General features: G+C 49.8%; 1 protein-coding gene across 1 annotated transcript in view; it reads right to left on the minus strand.

Annotated features, from left to right (window-relative positions):
• Positions 1-1,676: 1,676 nt before the first annotated feature.
• The window catches only part of PLCB3 (phospholipase C beta 3), a 74,424-nt gene continuing 56,147 nt past the window's right edge, over positions 1,677-19,953 (minus strand). Inside the window, exons 20-33 of the mRNA XM_056852784.1 lie at positions 19,540-19,694; positions 18,829-18,990; positions 18,013-18,112; positions 13,735-13,839; positions 12,610-12,701; positions 12,337-12,472; positions 10,701-10,736; positions 9,685-9,868; positions 8,881-9,049; positions 6,971-7,047; positions 6,774-6,863; positions 6,337-6,394; positions 5,326-5,412; positions 1,677-1,841 (exon numbers count right to left, since the gene is read on the minus strand). Of these exons, the coding sequence (XP_056708762.1) occupies positions 1,677-1,841; positions 5,326-5,412; positions 6,337-6,394; positions 6,774-6,863; positions 6,971-7,047; positions 8,881-9,049; positions 9,685-9,868; positions 10,701-10,736; positions 12,337-12,472; positions 12,610-12,701; positions 13,735-13,839; positions 18,013-18,112; positions 18,829-18,990; positions 19,540-19,694 (1,616 nt within the window). The remainder of the gene's footprint in view (positions 1,842-5,325; positions 5,413-6,336; positions 6,395-6,773; positions 6,864-6,970; positions 7,048-8,880; positions 9,050-9,684; positions 9,869-10,700; positions 10,737-12,336; positions 12,473-12,609; positions 12,702-13,734; positions 13,840-18,012; positions 18,113-18,828; positions 18,991-19,539; positions 19,695-19,953) is intronic.

Genomic DNA, 19,953 nt, shown 5'->3' on the forward strand with positions numbered 1-19,953 from the left:
ACATATTTGTGGAGGAGAGGTCTATCTGTGTCAACTAACCCTTATGAGTAAAGGGGAACCTCTGCCTTCAGAGGCAGTCAATCTCTGAATCCCAGAGCCAGGATGCAACATTAGGGGAAGGCCTCGGCCGCTATGCCCTATTGTCAGTCCTCCACAGGAAATGGTTGGCCACTGTGATGCTGGACCCAATGGACCAGCGTGGTGTAGTGGTTAAGAGCAATGGTATAGAACGGTGGACTGTGATCTGGAGAACCAGGTTTGATTCCCCACTCCTCCACATGAGCGGCGGAGGCTAATCTGGTGGACCAGGTTGGTTTCCCCACTTCTTCACATTAAGCCAGCTGGGTGACCTTGGACTAGTCACAGTTCTGTTAAGAGCTCTCTCAGCCCCACCTACCTCACAGGGTGTCTGTTGTGGAGGGGAAGGGAAAGCGATTGTAAGCCAGTTTGATTCTTCCTTAAGTGGTAGAGAAAGTCAGCACACAAAAACCAACTCTTTTTCTTCTACCACTGGTCTGATCCAGCAAGGCTCTTCTTAGGTTCTTAATCCTCAATAACACCTCCAGTTAAAAGAATTCACAGGTCTCTCTCTTTCAGTAGAATACATACCATCGGTTTATCCAGTCAGACAGTTTCAGGCAGTTTTATTCTTTTTCAGGGATTTCTGAGCTAAAAGAACATGAAGATCCTGGAAAAAACACAACTCAGAATCGCTACCGCACATGCTATGAATCGGTGCTACCCATCGTATAGGCGGTAAAGCTAGGGGTGGGGTGAGTTCCCGCGCAGTCTTTCCAGACGCTTCCCGTGAACCCCCCTCAGCAAGGGAACAAGCAGCAGGCTGCTGAATTACAAGTTTATTACTTATATATTTTTTAAAAAGTTAGACAGGGAAAAAAACCAACACAACAACAACAGAAAGAAGCCAGGTCATCTTCCTGCCGCAACCTGACGTAGGCAGGACAGCCCCCGCCCCTTTGCCCAGCCTTCAGAGCAGTGAGGGTCCCGCCTCCCACAAGATGACAGAAAGGCTCTTCCCATGACAATCCCTGCCCACCCTGCCCTCAACCGCCCCCCGTCCAGTCCCCCCAAGCCATGAGACACCACGGCCCTTTGAGAGAGTGACGGTGTCCCGCAAGCTTCTCTCTATGACACATCATGTAAATCCATTTCTTCTTGTTGTTTTTAAAGGTGGGTATTAAAAATAGCCCTTTTTTGTTCCCCTCCTTTTGGCGGGAGGAAGGGGTAGGGTGAGATTACAGACATCCCCCCCCCCCAATAGTGCATTAAAAGGTTATCGAAGCTACAGGCGGCGGGATTCATTTCCCAGCCCTGGGCAGGCAGGTGGGCGTGCACTGGGGTGGGATGGGGTGGGAGTGGGGTTCTAACAGTCTATTCCCCCCCACGCGCACAACCACCTCCTTCACTAGCCTCAAAGCAAACGGAGAAAGTGAGAGAACATAATTACAAATTAGTTGTTTAAAAAAAAATAGTTTAAAAAAATAAAACATTTGCTCTTAAAAAACAAAAACAGGAGAGAAGTGCCTTTAGTGTGTTTTTCCCCCGCTGGCTTCGCGCCCGTCACACTTTCCAAGAGCTCCAGGCTGACGGGGGAAACGGCGGCCTGTGAAGGTGCCGCACCCCGCCTCACGGACCAAGCCCAGCCCCCGCCCCTTTCACAGCACAGTCAGCTCCTCTTCGGCAGGGCTGAAGCAAGTGTCTGATCCAGGCGGGTGTCCGTTGCTGATGCCGCCATCTAGCTCTTCCTGCAGGTAGCGGCGGATCTCTTGAGGGAGGGAGAGGTTCTCCAGTTCACACTCGCGTTCTAGTTGGGCTGCCAACTGTGGGGTACGGAGGGGGAAGGGGTGCGGGGAAAGAGAAGAGGGAAAGGAAATGAATACACCTTATTTCAGCCCAAGGCTGACTCAACATGCGCACCAGCCTTATGCGGTCAGACTGCTGGTCCATCTAGAATCCTAGAATTGGAAGGGAGCACCAGAGTCATCTAGTCCAACCCCCTGCATAACCTACTGAGTCTGACAGCGACCAAGAAGTCTAGGGATTATGCTTTTAACTGGAGATGCCAAGGCCAGGCTGCAAAGCAAGTGCTCTGAACACAGCCCCGCCCTTAAAAAGAGAGATGGGGGGCACGGCTCAGTGGTAGAGCACCTGCTCGGCATGCAGAAGGTCCCAGGTTCAATCCCCGGCATCTCCAGTCAAAAGCTTCAAGCAGTAGGTGTCGTGGAAGGCCCTTGACCTGAGACCTTGGAGAGCTGCTGCCAGTCTCAGTAGACAATTCTGGCCTTGATGGGGCCAGCAGTTTGACCAGTAGAAGCTTTGCACACTTAATCACATAGGTGCTAAAAGGCAACTGATCTGTATAAGCAGGTGTAACCAAACGGTTTGCTTCCTGCAAGACTGGGGAAGTAGACATCTGAAGCTGGCTTTGTCCATTTAGGACCAGCATTTTCTGACTGGCAGAGGGCGACCAGGGTCTCACCCAGTAATTCCTGGAGATGCAAAGGCTCAAACCTTCTGCGTGCAGAGCAAGCGCCCTAACCACTGAACCACAAACCACTTCCCAACTAAGCTGCTAGGCCCTACACTTGGGCTCTGAGCGACGATCTGAACTCATGTCTCTCCATCCCGACTTTTCTAGCATCACACTTGGGGCGCTTTCACACACGCTGAATAATCTGCTTTCAATACACTTCAGCGATCATTTGTATGTGGGTTTTGCCATTTCAAGCAGTAAAATCCAGTTGCAAAGTGCACTGAAAGGGCAGTAGTCGACGTGAGTGAAAGAGAGGACAACGACAGACATCTGAAGCTGCTGAAAACAGAGTCAGACTGACCTAGCTCAGCTCTACGTCCTCCGACTGGCAGAGCTCTCCAGGGTCCCAACCACAAGCTCATTCTTAAGAGAGGATACCCAGATCGACACAATTCAGTACTGAGTTTGGGGCTGGTCCAAGCTATGTTGTTAACCAAAGCATGGTGCTTCTACAGATTCCTCAGCCTGGAACTGGTCCACAGTGGTGTGGATCCAAGAAGCAGCTCCCATTGCTTCTTGTACTGCCGGTGGCTAGAAGCAAGCAGAGTGACAGCGGGCACCCTCTCCACTGCATAATCCCGAGCAGTCACTTGGGTGGCTTGACAGGAGAATTGGGCCCTGACAGTACTTCTGGTAAGGGCTTCTGCCCCACTGTGTTTGTGTACAAGAGCCTGTTTCTGCTTGGTTATTTTTTGGATATATCTTCATTAGCATGATCTGGCCATTCGTGGCTTTAAGAAGAAGAAGAGTTGGTTTTTATTTGCCAGCTTGCTCTACCATTTAAGGAAGAATCAAACTAGTTTACAATCACCTTCCCATCCCCACAACACACATCCTGTGAGGTAGGTGGGGCTGACAGAGTTCAGAGAGAATTGTGACTAGCCCAAGGTCACCCAGCTGGCTTCATGTGGAAGAGTGAGGAAACAAATCCAGTTCACCAGATTAGCCTCCGCCGCTCATGTGGAGGAGTGGAGAATCAAACCTAGCTCTCCAGATTAGTGTCCGCTGCTCATGTGGAGGAGTGGGGAATCAAACCCAGCTCTCCAGATTAGCCTCTGCTGGTTCTCCAGATCAGAGTCCACCACTCCAAACCGCCACTCTTAACCACTACACCACTCTGGATTTAGACAGCCCCATAAAATGCTAAGATGCAAATATTTTAAAAGCCAACAAAATTTTAAATAATTCAGACATCTTACACATAATGTGGAGGCTGCTAAGAATGTGTTTGCCTTTCTATTGAGGGCAGGGGGTGAAATTTTCTCAGCACACAGAAGACTCCGACGGCATGGGGAAGCTTCTTTAAAAATATTACATTATGTAACACAAAACCACCCCAAGGCTAGAGGACATAGCCAACGCTTACCTGCACTTGAGTCCGTAATGCAAAATCAACATTTAGCCACCCAGCTGTGTACACAAGGCAAGCGGCAAAACCACCTTAATGCCTCCCCAAACAGGTGTTCTTAACATGAAGCCCAAAACATGGCTAGAGGGAATGGCACATTCTTGGCTGCCACTGGCTTAAAGCTTCTCCACACTGCAGCCTGAGTTGAAGACATGATGGCATTTGTGTGGAGCGCAGCCTGTTTTCTGACACCCTTTGTATGCAGGGTGGGCACGCAATGCTTGGCCCAAAGACCAAAGCGTCTGGGGCGCTGCTAGGAACGCCCAAACCCCTCCAGCGTGAGCAGCTGCCACTAGAGGGCAGCTAGAGGCTTTGAGTCACAGAATCATAGAGTTGGAAGGGGCCACACAGGCCATCTAGTCCATTCCCCTGCTCAATGCAGGATCAGCCAAGAGCATCCCTGACAAGTGCTTGTCCGGCCACTGCTTAAACACTGCCAGGGAGGGGGTGCTCACCACCTCCCTAGGAAGCCGATTCCACTGTCGAACAACTCATCCAGCAGGTACCTTTCCACCCGCAATTTAAACCCATTATTGCAAGTCCTACCCTCTGCTGCCAACAGGGACAGTTCCCTGCCCTCCTCTGACAGCCCTTCAAATACTTAAAGAGAACAATCATGTCCCCTCTCAACCTCCGCTTCTCCAAACTAAACATTCCCAAGTCCCTCAGCCTTTCCTCGTAGGGCTTGGTCTCCAGGCCCCTGACCATCCTCGTCACTCTCCTCTGCACCCGCTCGATTCTGTCCCCATCCTTTTTGAAGTGAGGCCTCCAGAACTGCACACAGTACTCCAGGTGTGGCCTGACCAATGCTGTGTACAGCAGAACTATGACATCTTGAAATTTGGATGTTAGGCCTCTGCTGATACACCCCAAGATCTCATTAGCCTTTTTTGTTGCTGCATCACACCGGCTGCTCATATTTAACGTATGGTCCATCCTCTTCAAGATCTGGCTGCTGTTCTGAGACCACAGAAGCTGTGGGAACTTCTTGTTCCCCACAACCCATACGTCTAGAAGGCTCAGCTCCTCCTAGGGTTGCGGTCCTACGGGTGGGCCTGGAGATCTCCTGGAATTACAACTGATCTCCAGACTACAGAGATCGCTTCTGGTGAAGAAAATAGTTGCTTTGGAGGGTGGACTCTATGGTCTTATTTCCCAACCCATAGTTGGCAACCCTACCTCACTGGGCAGAGGCGCAGGACAGCAGCAGGGGTTTCCCCAATCTCCCAAGATCTGAGGGAACAGAGCCTGGGAATTTCCCAACTCGGTTGGCAACCCTGGTTTCCCCTGTGCCAGGCTACGCTCATAGGCTCAGAGACAGAATAACATCTGGGAGCTTCCCACAAGGCTGTGCGGCACTCACCCGTGGCTCTTCTTCCTCAATGAGCTGCAGGATCCCCTGGTGGCCTGCCAGTAGCTTCTCCTGCCGCCGTTTCTGGGCTTCCTCCAGCTTTGGGACAGAAAAAGAGAATAGATTCAGGGAAGGACTTAGATCAGGGGTATCGAACACATATGAGGGCCGGATATGACATAAATGTCACTTAGTCAGGCCAGGCCATGCCTCGCCAGCCCAGATCAAAAGTGGGGGGAGGGCGCTGCCTCGGCTGGCTCACGGGCCGGATAATAACGCTCAAGGGGCTGGATGCGGCCCGTGGGCCTTATGTTTGACATCCCTGACTTAGATGGCACATGAAGGGGACCTCAGAGGTGCAGGATCCCAGCAACTGAAGAGTCTTGTGAACCTGTATGTTTATCCTGTACTCTGGCCAACTGGCAGCACCCCACCCATCTGCGCCAAGTCCTCTCTGCCCCATTCCCCAACCCCTGTCTATTATATGCCCTCCTGAAATAGCACCTCCACTTTTGAGGAGTGGAGTTATTCAGCAGTACATCAGAACTACAGCTTATTTTACCCCCATGATTTCCTTCCTCTGATGATGGAAAGCGCCATCAAGTCGCAGCCGACCTATAGTGACCCCGTAGGGTTTTCAAGGCAAGAGACGTTCAGAGGTAGTTTTGTCATTACCTGCCTCTGCACAGCAACCCTAGACTTCCTTGGTGGTCTCCCATCCAAGTACCAACTAGGGCTGCCCTTTGCTCAGCTTCCAAGAGCTGACGAGATGGGGTTAGCCTGGGCCATCCAGGTCAGGGCACAGGTCCCCCCCTCTACGATTACAACAATCCTGTGAGCTAAGTGACTCGCCCCGGGTCTCCCACAGAGCTTAGTGACAACGTGGGGATTGGAACTTGGGCCTTCCTAGTCCGACACTCTAACCATGACACCGACTCATTTCCCACCCCACCTCAAAACCACAGAACGTTTGGAATATGTGTGTGTGTTTGTGGTGGGGGCCAACGAACACAAGACACTCACCCTGCGAATGGAGTTCACCGACTCAGTGATGTGCCTTCTATTTATCTCCGTCAGCTCACTAAGGGGAAGAGGTAAGGATACAGCTTATCAAGGACAGCCTCCATCCTTCTGAGTAAACCCACACAGGTGTAGATTCTCCAAAAGGAGGATCCGAGAAGCAAATAGGATCAGAACGGATACAGCAAAGTCCCCTCACCTTCCCGCAGGCGAGAGTACTTTATGTTTGCCAGCTCCAAAAAAATGGCTGCCGCTCCGGCACAAACTCGGCCTACCATTCCCGGCCCGATGCCCTCAGTCATTTCCACCTTGGGCTTCCACAGCTCAGTGCCTCAGGCCTTTCTGGTCGGCTGTTTGCCACCTCTCTCCCTTGTCCCCCTCTTCAAAAACCCAAAACGGGAAGAGCTTTCACCCCTCACACAAACTTCACTTCAACTCACACATCTTTTTTACTCTTCTCGCGGGATTTGGCTTCCGAGATGCTGTTGTGCCGTTTTCGGTCCAGGATTTTCTGAAGTTCCTTCTTCTCTCTAATGTGGGGGGAGAGCAACAGGAAGAAGAAGGGAGACACCCAAAGATTACCCAGGAGGGGTGGGGTTGAGCCCGTCTCTTCCGTTCCACCCCAAGCTGTACTCACTTCTCACTAATCTCCTTCAGTTTCTTCAGCTGAGCAGCCTGGCAGTCCCGGGCAATTTCCCTCAGGCGCTGCTGGGCCTGGAGAAAAACAAGAGCAGTGGAACAGGGTTAGAGATCCCTCCAAGCAATTCGTATTTGTGTGTCGCATCCCAGGGCTGCATGTGGCGTTAAGAACATAAGAACCTAAGAAAAGCCATGCTGGATCAGACCAAGGCCCATCAAGTCCAGCAGTCTGTTCACACATTGGCCCACCAGGTGCCTCTAGGAAGCCCCCAAACAAGACAACTGCAGCAGCACCATCCTGCCTGTATTTCACAGCACCTAATATAGTACGCATGCTCCTCTGATCCTGGAGAGAATAGGTAAGCATCATAACTAGTATCCATTTTTACTAGTAGCCATGGATAGCCCTATCCTCCATGAACGTGTCCACTCCCCTCTTAAAGCCTTCCATGTTGGCAGCCATCGCCACATGCTGGGGCAGGGAGTTCCACAATTTAACTATGCGTTGTGTGAAAAAATCTGTTTTGAATATCTCACCCTCCAGCTTCAGCAGGTGACCCTGCATTCTAGTACTATGAGGGAGACAGAAAAGCTTCTCTCTGTACACTTTCTCTGTACCATGAATAATTTTGTAGACCTCTATCATATCTCCCCTTAACCGCCTTCTTTCCAAGCTAAACGGCCCCTTAACCACCGTCTTTCCGAGCTAAACTGCTCCTCAAAGGGCAGTTGCTCTAGCCTCCTGATCATTTTGGTTGTTCTTTTCTGCACTTCTCAAGCTCTGGAATATCCTTTTTTAGGTGTGGTGACCAGAACTTTACAAGTGTGGTCTCACCATAGAATTGTACAGAGGCAGTATGATAGTAGCAGTTTTATTCTCTATTCCTTGTCTAATTATTTACAGCATGGAATTTCCTTTTTTCCCAGCAGCCGCACACTGGGTTACCTGCATACGTTACACATGTTAGGTTTGCGCACATTGGGCTCACAGACTGGTAGCTGCCTTAGACCAAGTCACATCCCCTGGTCTATTAAGGTCAGTATTGCCTATTCTGACCAGCAGCAGCTCTCCAGGTTCTCAGGGCAAAGGTATTTTGCATCACCTATTATCTGAGGGAGGGGCCATGGCTCAGTGGTAGAGCATCTGCTTGACATACCGAAGGTCCCAGATTCGATTCCTGGCATCTCCATTTATAATGATTCGGAAGTCGGTGATGTGAAAGACCTTTCTCTGCCTGAGATCCTGAAGAGCTGCTGCCAGTCTGAGTAGATTATACAGACCTTGATAGACCGGTGGTCTGATTCAGAATAAGGCAGATTCATGTGTGATCTGATTACCTGGACTGACTCAATCAAGGAAGCCATGGCCTTCAGTTTGCAAGACCCGAGCAAGGCTATTTATTGACTGCAAGACATTTAGGAGGTCATAAATTCTTAGGGTCGCCATAAGTCGGAAATGACTTGATGGCACATAGCCCATCTGATCCTTTGAAATGCAGACACCAGCCATTGAACCTGGGCCTTTCTGCATGTAAAGCAGACGTTCTACCCACACAGCTGCCCCCTTGCTGGAGCTTTGCATTGCAAGTTCTGGCCCAGGGTTCAGGAAACCCCCACTGCAAATCTCCTTTGCTTCAGCGATTTGAGCAGAGACAGAGGGAATCTCTGGACAGATCCCTCGTGGACAAAGCTCTACTTTGTAACTCCTTGAGGACTAGAAACTCAGATCTCCATTTTATTTAAATCCCACACTGCTTCAGATTTGAAAAGGCAGCCCTGGAGTTTCACTCCTCGTGCCTCAACCTCTTCAATCTATGGCTACGCTTTGCTTTCCCACCAGCCCTGAGGAGAGGGTTTAGAGCCCAGCATGCCAAGGGGCCTGCCAACATCTGCCCCCTCTTAGGGCACCTGGTGCAGATGCTCCCGCTTGCAGTCCCTCTCCAGCTGGTGCTGGGCCTCCCGCAGCTTGAGCAGCCCCTGCATCTGCCACTCCTGCAGTTCCAGCATCCGACGGGTCGCATCCTGCTCCTGGCCTGGTCGCACGGCCTCCACAGAGCCCACGGAGCTGCGGGGGGACCTGGTGGAGGGGGGGAGAAGAGAAAAAAGCCACCCGTCAACACACGGAGGCAGGGGGCTGACTTCCAAGCCAGTACAGTGGGTCTGGAGGGGGGAAGCGTACTGCAAACTAGGGTTGAAGAGGAGGCTGGTGGGGACTTGTGGGGCTGGGTCCCCTAGCTCCTTTCCTTAATCGGCGCCTCCAGCCACTTTGCCTCTGGGGCAAGTTCCAGCCTTCCACCCCATGTCTCTCTTCTCCACTTTAATCTTGCCACATTCCATCCCACACTGGCTTGGGACCCGGTGGGGCAGAGGACAGACCGGTGGCGGGGGCAGAGGGCAGACCAGTGGCGAGGGCAGAAGGCAGACCGATACAGTGGTGCCTCAGGCTTTATCCATTACCTCCTAGCCTCCCCTCTTAGCCTTAGCCCCACCAGCAACACAACTTGGACAGGGAGCGATTTCCTTTGCCCTCCCAATGGGATCCTGGCAGCCACACCTTCAAACCTGGCACGTGCCACAAGAAGATGGGAAGCCCCCACCTTCCCTGGAAGGGCACCACAGGTGAAAGCATGCACTCTGATGTGATGCTCCGCAACTGAGCCTGTGTGGCATGGCACGCTTCCGCCGTGCCCACGACGCAAGGCAGCCCCTCACCCTTCCCGGCTGCGCTGCCGGGTCCTTTCCACCTGGGACAGCTGCGCGTTCTGCTTCTTGTTCAAGCTGCAGATCTTCTTCATGTGCTTCCGCCGCAGCTCTTTCAGCTCCCGGTATTGCTTCTTCAGCAGTTTCACAAAAGCTTTGTGCTGCCGCAGCTCTTCCACAGACTGGGGGGAGACCTCTTGGAAAGAAGGGTCTTTATTCAGCTGTGTGCACATGTGTGTGTGTGTGTGTGTGTGCATCTGGAAATTGCTGTCAAGTTGCAGCCAGCATAGAGGGACAGCTCATGGGGTTTTCGAGGCACAAGGTAAGCAGAGGCGGTTTGCCATTGCGTAGCAACTCTGGACATCCTTGGTGGTCTCCCACGCAAGTACTAGCCGGGGATGACCCTGCTTAGCTTCCAAGATCTGACGAGATCGGGCCAGGCTGGGCCTTCCAGGTCAGGGCAATTCAGCTCTAACAGTATGTAATCCGTGCTTTGCAGGGTAACCCACGTACATTAACACGAAAGCTGTATATTATTAAAATTGGAATGCTTAATAATAGCAAATGTTTGGTAGGCTCAAACTATCAGAAAAAACATACATTAAGTATATAGATATATACAGTACACACAATACACATTCTCTATTTTCTCCGCTATTTAGACTTAAGCGATCTTTGCCTTATTTTCATTGCTAACCAAGCAAATGTGGCCATGCTACCAGATAAGTTAACTATTGTATCCGACAGGGTACAGCATTTGCCAGGCACTATACCAATATCTTCAAGTTTTTTCCTCAATCATTAATGATCAGAGACTTGATTTAAAAGGGGGGGAACCACCGCTGTGGAAACTGGGGATTTCTCAGGGCAGTAAGCCCCACTGCGTTGCCACGTGGAACAGCCTCGGCTCGGACCCCACCCAAGGGCAAGAGGGGGATTGTCTAGATGACCGGGGGGACCCTTTGAGCCCTACAATTCTAAAGGTGCATCCACCATGCTACCAATGCTGGCACTAGCCTCTTCCTTACCTGCCAGGACGCTGGCAATCAGATCATCCCTCTGCACTACAGGATTGGATGAGAAAGGAGAAAAATAAAACAGGAATAGTTAAATTGAGGAGCAGGATATGAGAGTCACTCCATCTGCAACAAAAGCACCCCGTATGTCTGCTAACACAGCAAAGCGATTGTGTGTAGGAAGTTGTGCAGGAGTGTTGTTGTCTTTTGTTGGGGGGAAATCACCAATCTTGGACTGTTTGGCTGCAGGTAGAGAGTGCCCCTCGATTTCTCTCGCACATTTAAACATCTCCATAGTAGACCTTCAGTGTGCTAATATGCTGATATGCCAGCCATACAGTTAAAGTCGTTGCCGTAAACAAAGCCTACCAGTCCTACAAGGCTTGGCTGGTTATTTTGAGAAGCTCCCACAAAATAATAAGCTGAGTCTTTCCGTAATGAATTCACAGCATTAACATTCGCAGCCGGATGTGTTTTGTCCACAGCCGACACTACTGATGTGAGAGTCCTTAAGAGAAGGGTCCATGGGCAGAGGTGAGAGGTGCCTGCTCAAACAATCCGCCCGCTTGGGGATGAATTTGCAGCAGATGTGCTCCCTCCCCATCCACAAGCACAGGACACTGCTTTGTGGCAGACAACATTTTTGCTACAGCCAGGAAAAAGGATGGGGAGGGGCAGTGGCTCAACGGTAGAGCATCTGCTTGGCAGAAGATCCCAGTTTCAGTCCCCCGGCATCTCCATCTAAAAGGATCAGGCAGCAGGTAACGTGAAAAGATCTCTTGTCTGAGACCCTGGAGAGCTGCTGCCAGTCAGAATAGACAATACCAACTTTGACAGACTCTGTATAAAGCAGCTTCAAGTGATCCTTACAGCACAATCCCTGCTCAATGTGTCTGGGATGTTCAGAAAAAGTAAGCAGGGAAGAGAAGCAAAGGGCAGGTCTAATACTGGAAGGCAGTGTGGGTTGTGATTAGCATATCAGACAAAGGCCCAGGAGACCCGGGTTCAAATCCTCACTCTGCCATGAAAAAAAAAGAAAAAGAAAAAGTAGAACAAGAGGAAGAGGAGGCGGAGGCGGAGGAGTTGGTTTTTAAATGCCGACTTTCTCTACCACTTAAGGAAGAATCAAACCAGCTTACCATCACCTTCCCCTCCCCACAAGACAGTGAGGTAGGTGGGACTGAGAGAACTCTAAGAGAACTGTGACTAGCCCAAGGTCACCCAGCTGGCTTCATGTGTAGGAGCAGGGAAACAAATCCAGTTCACCAGATTAGTGTCCGCCACTCATGTGTCGGAGTGGGGAATCAAACCCGGTTCTCCAGATTTGAGTCCACCGCTCCAAACCACTGCTCTTAACCACTACACCACCCCAGCTCTCAGTGTCATCTTGCTCTCATCTTGACCTATTTTCTCCCTTTCAGCCTAACCTACTTCGTAGGGTTGTCGTGATAATAAAATAGTGGAGGGGAGGATCCACATATGCTGGCCCAACATCCTTGGAGGAAGAATGCATAGAACGAGGGGACTGGGTGGGTGACAAACCCTGGTTTACAAACCCCGGTTTAGGCCCAAACAATGGAATCTAGTCCCATGAGTCTCTCCACTGCCTTTTATGAGAATTGTGTTCACGCAGCTTTTTGGACCTTACCTTGGCTGGGGACCACGCTGGGGCTCCGGGTGGGCGACAGCAAAATGGGAGGAGGCTTGGACGCTTCTTCGGGTGGGGAGGAAGTTGCATCGGAGCGGCTTCTTCCCAGAGACTCCCGCGGTTTCTCTGAGCACTCCTGCGGGGCGAGGCCAGGGATGGGTTTAAACAGAATGGGATGGCGACCCCACATGCCCACCACCCTCCTAATCTTCTCCCGCTGTTGCACCTTGGGGGGACGTCATCCCGTTATTGTCCGCCCCCGTCCCCCCTCACCTCACTCTCCCCTATCAGGGCTGCCAGCTGCTTCGCCCGTTGGTCCATTAAGCTGACGTGTTTGATGGGGTTAATCAGAGCCTCCGCATAATCTGGGAAAGAAGAAAGTGGATGCTTAATAGGGCTGCTGGTGTACAGGATATTTTTTAGGGTGCTCATGAAAAAAAATAGGGCCATTGTTCATTGGTCTTTCATAAATAAGCCGCCTGGGTTTCAGTCAAGCAGATTTGCATATGAAGAAGAGTTTTTTATATGCCGACTTTCTCTACCACTTAAGGAAGAATCAAACCAGCTTACAATAATCTTCCCTTCCTCTCCCCACAACAGACACCCTGTGAGGTAGATGGGGCTTACAGAGCTCTAAGAGAGCTGTCTCTGGCCCAAGGTCACCCAGCTGGCTTCATGTGGAGGAGCGGAGAAACCAACCCGGTTCACCAGATTAGCGTCTGCCGCTCATGTGGAGGAGTGGGGAATCAAACTCGGTTCTCCAGATTAGAGTCTACCACTCCAAACCACCACTCTTAACCACTTCACCACACTGGAACAGGTTTCCTCTGGGAGGTGGAGGCCTCTTCCTTCTTTGGAGGTTTTTAAGCAGAGGCTAGATGGCCATCTGACAGAAAGGCTGATTCTGTGAACTGCGGCAGAGCATGAGAAGGAGGGCAGGAAGGGATGAATCAGTGCTCGGCTCTTGTGGCCCTTTCTTCCATACCCAGGATAATGCTGATCGCCACTTTGGAGTCAGGCAGGCATTTTCCTCCAAGGCCAGATTGGCCAAGGAGCCTGAAGGGTTGTTTTTTTTTTTTTTTTGCCTTCCTCTGGGCATAGAGCAGGGGTCACTGGAGAAGTGCGTGGGGGGAGGTAGTTGTGAATTTTCTGTATTACGCAGAGGGTTGGACTAGATGACCCTTGAGATCCCTTCCAGCTCTATACTTTCCAGAGGCATCTGCCCAGCTGTTACTGGAAACGGGACTCAATAATGGACTTGTGGTTTGACCCAGCAAGGCTCTTGGGATGCTCTTTTGTCTGTGCATCTCCAGAAAGGAATCAATCCAAAAGAAGCGTGACGCTACAGCGAAACCCTCTCCCAGAACCTTCCCCCCACCCTGGCATTCATTCAATTACTTTGGTGATCGTCAGGAATGTAGTCATAGGCCTCCGTATAGACCAGCAAGGCTGGGAGACAAAGCGGCTGATTGCTCTCATTTCGCAGGCAAATGTAGTGATATCCTGCATGGAAGAAAGACGGGGAGAGAGAAACGCAAATAAGGCAGAGAATGGATGGGGGATTTCAGAAGATGGTGGCACACATATTAGACTTCGGCCTTTGGTAATGCGTTCAGTTGTGAGGGCATCATAACTGATTTTTTAAAAGATTATGGTTTGGCCCCTCCAATGGCTTTTTTTAAAATAAAAAGATTAATGTTTGACAACACTGTATCCTCTATAATAAATACACTCCTTGTTCCTCCCCCTTTGATAACTCCACTATACTTTTACAACCTGACAGTCCCTTCCTCCTGAATAGCCTTTATGCTCGCCCGTTTAAATGCTGCACCCTCAGCAGTATTAAACGGGAGATATAGAAATCTACCATATCCTGACAGACTTTGCTCATGCAATTCTAAGAAAATTGACACATTATCTCATGAGATGATGGAATGCCCCCTCTTTAAACACCACCGAGATAAATGGATTACCCCCATACTGGCGAGAATTCCTGTCCCCATAACAAGAGACAAAATAGTCCCTTTTTTGCTGAGGGATAGAGATACAAATATAACATTGGCCATGGCCAAGTATCTCTCCATCATATTTTCCTCTAAGAAGTAACTGCTCAGGACCTATGGGTCATAGGAGCAAAGAAGGAAAGGAAAGGAATACACTCCTTGCAAAAACCAACACAGGATTAAAAAAAAAAAACACTTGAGAATGATTAAGCAAACAAACTGGATTAGAAAGAAGCTTAAATTGACAACTGGCCAAGAGTGAAAACAAGGGGTTGGATCCAAAGCATCACAAGAATAAAACTCTTGGGGCCGAACTTTCTCCTCTCCTACTTGCTGCGCTCCCCAGCAATGCATCTCCCAGTGTCCCTCATCTCTTTGGGGATGGAGGGATGGGCAAAAATCAGAGTAGAAATTAGACTTGCACAAAAAGAAGAGGATCCAGGATGCAAACCTATGTGCACACTTTAACACGTCTGGATAGGTCAGTGCCTTGCCTTGGCTGGCCAAGGCCAGCTTGATCTCATCAGAACAGAGAAGCTAATCAAGTTGGCCCTGGTTAGTACTTGGATGGGAGACCACTGAGGAAGTCCAAGGTGGCAACGCAGAGTCAGGCAACGGCAAACCACTTTGAAAGCCCTACCAGCCGCCATAAGTTGGCTGCAACCCGACATCCCTTACTGCCAGTCTGTCTCTCTTGGCCTAACCCTGCCTTGTAGGAAATGGGGTGAGGATGAGAAGGGGGTTAACACTCCCAATCAAGGTTTCCAGTTCTGGGTTGGGAAATACCTGGAGAGGAGGAGGAGAAGGAGGAGGAGGAAAAGAGTTGGTTTTTATATGCCAACTTTCTCTACCACTTAAGGAAGAATCAAACCGGCTTACAACAGACACCTTGTGAGGTAGGTGTGGCTGAGAGAGTTCAGAGAGCTGTGGCTAGCCCAAGGTCACCCAGCTGGCTTCATATGTAGGAGTGAGGAAACTAACTCAGTTCACCAGATTAGCATCTACCGCTCATGTGGAGGAGTGGGGAATCAATCCCAGTTTTCCAGATTAGAATCCACCACTCCAAACCACCACTCTTAACCACTACACCACGCTGGGAGGACAGAGATCGCAGTGGGGTATAATGTCATACAGTCCACCTTCCAAAGTGGCCATTTCCTTCAGGTGAACTGATCTCAGTCGCCTGGAGCTCAGTTGTAAATCCCAGAAGGTCTCCAGCTACAACCTGAAGGTTAGCAACCCTACCCCCAATGCACGCCTGCCACAGTTATCTCCTCAGCGCAGGAAGCATGGGATACAAGCATTTGGAATCAATGAATGAACTGCATGACAGATTCCATTTAAACATTATGCATGAACAAACATACACACATGTGGAAGGTTGACTGCTGCTACTAAAGTCAGCCCCCAGCAGCCCTACCCAATTTTCATTAGTGTTCAAGAGGTTTACCTACAGTCAGCCTGCAGCGCTGGTCTTTCTAAAGCATCTTATGACACACTGAGCGTATGTGTGCGCGCGTACACGATTGACTAACATTCATTCTGATCCAAGTCTTTGGGGACTAGAGCTCAATTCAGAAGCGTGCAGCGTGCCCACAGTTGGCAAATTAATTACACTCACACTTGCAGAGAAACCCATGGAGGAAAAAAATGTGCTAGCAACTGAGCCAAAAGGCCACAAAACACAAGGTGCACGAAGCAGGCCCAGGAACATTTCCATCCAGAGGCCAAATTTATATGAGATAAGCGCTGCGGCCCTCTGGGATAAATTAGCATAGCACGGCTAGAAAAACAATATTATCGCAGTGTTATCACTCTAATCTGGTACACCGTTTGGGCTCTGCATAGAAATTACCTAGGCCCACTACTTATTCTTCGCATTTCACAGCCTTTTTGGCTCCAGCTGTTGATATTCATGTCCCATTGATTCCTTTCTAAAAGCCAGCACAGGGGAGTAGTTGAGAGTGTCAAACCAGGATCTGGGAGAGAGTATGATTGGCCCTGGGAAACCCAGGTTCAAATCCCCACTCACTGGGAAGCTCACTGGGCCAATCAAACTCTCTTCTCACAGCCTAACCTACCTCACAGGGTTGTTGTTAACGATGGGTAGCCATGTCAGTCTGTCTGTAGCAATAGAAAAGAGCAAGAGTCCAGTAGCACCTTAAAGACTAACAAAATTTCTGGCAGGGTGTGAGCTTTCGTGAGTCACAGCTAACTTGTTGTGAGGAGAGGAGAATGCTGTAATCTGTTCTGGGTCCCCACCAGGAAGGAAAGCAGGGTACCCGGAGATAAATGAAGACACACCTCGTTTTATTGCGCTTCACAGATATTGTGTTTTCAAGCAAGTCTACCGGTGCCATTTTTCCCCAACAGCATGTGCTCAGTTCACATCTTTGTGTCACGTTCTGGTAATCCTCGCAATATTTCAGACTTTTTCATTATTATTACAGTACATTGCTTTTTTAGACATAATGCTATTGTACCCTTAATAGACTACAGTATAGTATAAGCATAACTTTTATATGCACTGGGAAACAAATATTTGGGGGGGGGGAAGGGAGGGGAAGAATGACTTCTTTATTGTGGTGGTCTGGAACCGAACTTGCAATATCTCCGAGGTATGCTCGCATGTGAGCACAAGCAGTTTTGATAAAGGTATCAAACCTGCCAGCTGAGGATAATATTACTTCATGCATCTGACAAATTAGGCCCTAGTCCATGAAAATTTACACTATGACAAGCTATTGTGAGAGCCTCTGTGGTGTAGTGGTTAGAGTGTTGGACTCGAACCTGGGAGACCTGGGATCAAATCCCCACTCTACCATGATACCATTTTCTGTGTCTTCATGCTGGATTTTTCCTGCTGAATATAAGCCATTTCTAACCACAAAAATCACAAAATCACAACAATCACACTAGGTTGGAAGAGACCACAAGGGCCATCCAGTCCAACCCCCTGCCATGCAGGATCCCACAATCAAAGGGCTCCCGATATATGGCCATCCAAACTCTGCTTAAAGACCTAATATTATGTTCCACTGAGTATGTGTGGCGTAGTGCTTAGAGTGTTGGACTGGCATCGGGGAATCCCCACTCTGCCAAGGAAGCTTGGTGGGCAGCCTTGGGCTCATCACATGCTCTTGGTTTAACCTACGTCATAGGATTATTGTGAGGGTAAAATGGAGGGGAGAAGAACAATGCAAGCTTCTTTTCAGCTTCCACTGGGGGGAAAGGTAGAATATATAAAGAAGTAAATAAATAAAGCACCACCCAAGAGTTTTTTTAGAAAAGAAGACTATGGGCCCCTGCCCCAAGGAGCTTACAACAACATAAGGGAGCCGGAGGGACCAGTGAACCAGAGGAAGAATCGGCATTCATTCCAGTTATTTAGACTAAATTTTGGGGTGGGGCTATGAGTCTTTCAAGTGCCTCGAGGATTCTTTGATGGAAGAAGAAGATTTCCACAGCCTGTGAGAGATTCTGTGATGTGGCACAAATATTATGGGTCAACTGAGCCGACGGACACCCAGGCAAACGTCCCGGCATAGCACTCCCGATGAGGCTAGGAGCTGTCCTGTTGCAATGCATTCTGGGACACAGCACAAGATGGGAGCTCCTCAACAAGTGCACGGACAAGTGGGGGGGAAGGGAGGAGAGATGCAGCGTGTCTCACCTGAACGGATGGCAGAGACCGGCAGTATCCTGTGCCCCACAAACTTGCCCCCTTCTTCAAAGACAGCTATGCGCAACGAGGCCAGCGTAGGAAGCACTACCTGAGAGTAAAGATGAACAGCGGGCTGATGTTTTGATTTGGGGGGGGGAGTGACACAGCTTTTCCATGCAGGTCGCCTCATGAAGTTTACCACATCAAGAGAACTGAAACGGGGTCTAAACAGCAGTTAAACTTGTAAGATAAGAAAGAGTTCTTGGGTGGGGTTGATCTATTTAACTGTAGATTTAAAGGGCATAGGTACACTAGAAATAAGTCGTTACTACTGTTTGTTTCCACACAGAATCCGTAAAATGGCAGTTCGGTGAGGCGATGACAACCCAATTAGAAAGCCCTAAGTCTCGTCACAGGACTACTGTTCCCAGAGTTTCTTGGAGAAAGGGGACAACTATTAATCCATGTCATGGCGTAAATACGCCTCATCGTTAGGGTTGCCAGCTCTGGGTTGGGAATTACCTGGAGATTTTGGGGATGGAGCCTGAGGAGGGCAGGGTTTGGGGAGGGACTTCAATGCCATACAGTACAATGGCCAAAGTGACCATTTTCTCCAGGGGAATTGATCTCTGTTGGCTGGATATCAGTTGTAATAGCGCGAGATCTCCAGCCACCACCTGGAGATTGGCAACCTTACTCATCATGAAGGAAGTACACCTCACAGCTGCTCAAAGGGAACTCTAGTGGGGCAGCTCCTATTTGGGATCCGAGCTCTGGGAACAACGCATTTCCCCACCAGGGTTTCGGGTCCCCTTACTTGCTCACCTTGTGGAAAACAAAAGGCTCTTCATCCCACACCGGGTTGAAGGAATTCCCCTGAGATGTCCGCGTGCGGAATTTGCGCTTGGTGTCCACTGGCAGCCCAAACATGTCCACTTCAACATAGATCCCTACTCGCTTGTCAGATAGGAACTGTCCCGAGATTATCTGTGGGAACACAATGCCCGAGGGATGGGAACCAAGGTTTAAATGTCTATCAAGCGCTGTTTTGTGACCTTTCCCATGTTGGATTTTGGCTGCATTGTTTTAAATTATTGCAATAACCCATTTTGTTGTGTTTGGGGATGGGCAAAGTGGCATATGAATTATTTAAAGGAACATGGCACCTGCCTACCCGGATCCCCTAGCTTGGCCTCACCCCCCCCCCACAAGAAACATGATAGGATGCCTGTGGAAGACTCTGTGGGTCAATGGCACTCTGAACATGTTCAGAAACTGCCTTCTCCAACCAGCCCGCCACCACAGAGAATATAAAAAAGCAATCTGAGCAAACAGCAATTCATTTGTCCCAACACCCTCTTCTATTTCCCAGCTGTCAAAATCTAGATTGCAAACCTCCTGGGGATAGAAAACCTCTTTTAATTGCTTCTGTCATTTTGTAAAGGGCCCTGCACAGCAATTAAATACATAGTAATTACCCAAGATCCCCTTCATACAAGCACACCCCCACCTGCATCTGCATTCCCTCTCTCAAACCTTCACTTTGACGGTGTTGGCTACAATTCCATCAACAATGTCTTCGGTGAAGGGGTCAAAGGGCTTGTCCTGGCGCCGCATGAACTCTGGCTTCAGCAGGTAGCCGCTTCGTCGGTTGTACTCGAAGATGCCCAGATTCAGCTGCATCGGCAAGTCTGGGCAAATGGAGACAGAAGCACAAGCAAACATGAAAACAAGCAAGCCAGGGGATAATGTACATGCAGCAGAACGAGGTGGCAGGCTGGGTCGTGCCGCTCCCCTCAGGAGTACAAAGCGGCAGTCCGGGCCTTGGCTATTCCCCTCAGCAGAACAAGGTGGCAGTTCGGGCCTTGGCTATTCCCCTCAGCAGAACAAGGTGGCAGGTCAGGCCCGTGCTACTCCCCTCAGCAGAACAAGGTGGCAGTCCGGGCCCCT

Source organism: Euleptes europaea, chromosome 7 (genome assembly GCF_029931775.1).
Source record: "Euleptes europaea isolate rEulEur1 chromosome 7, rEulEur1.hap1, whole genome shotgun sequence".
Lineage (NCBI taxonomy): Eukaryota > Metazoa > Chordata > Lepidosauria > Squamata > Sphaerodactylidae > Euleptes > Euleptes europaea.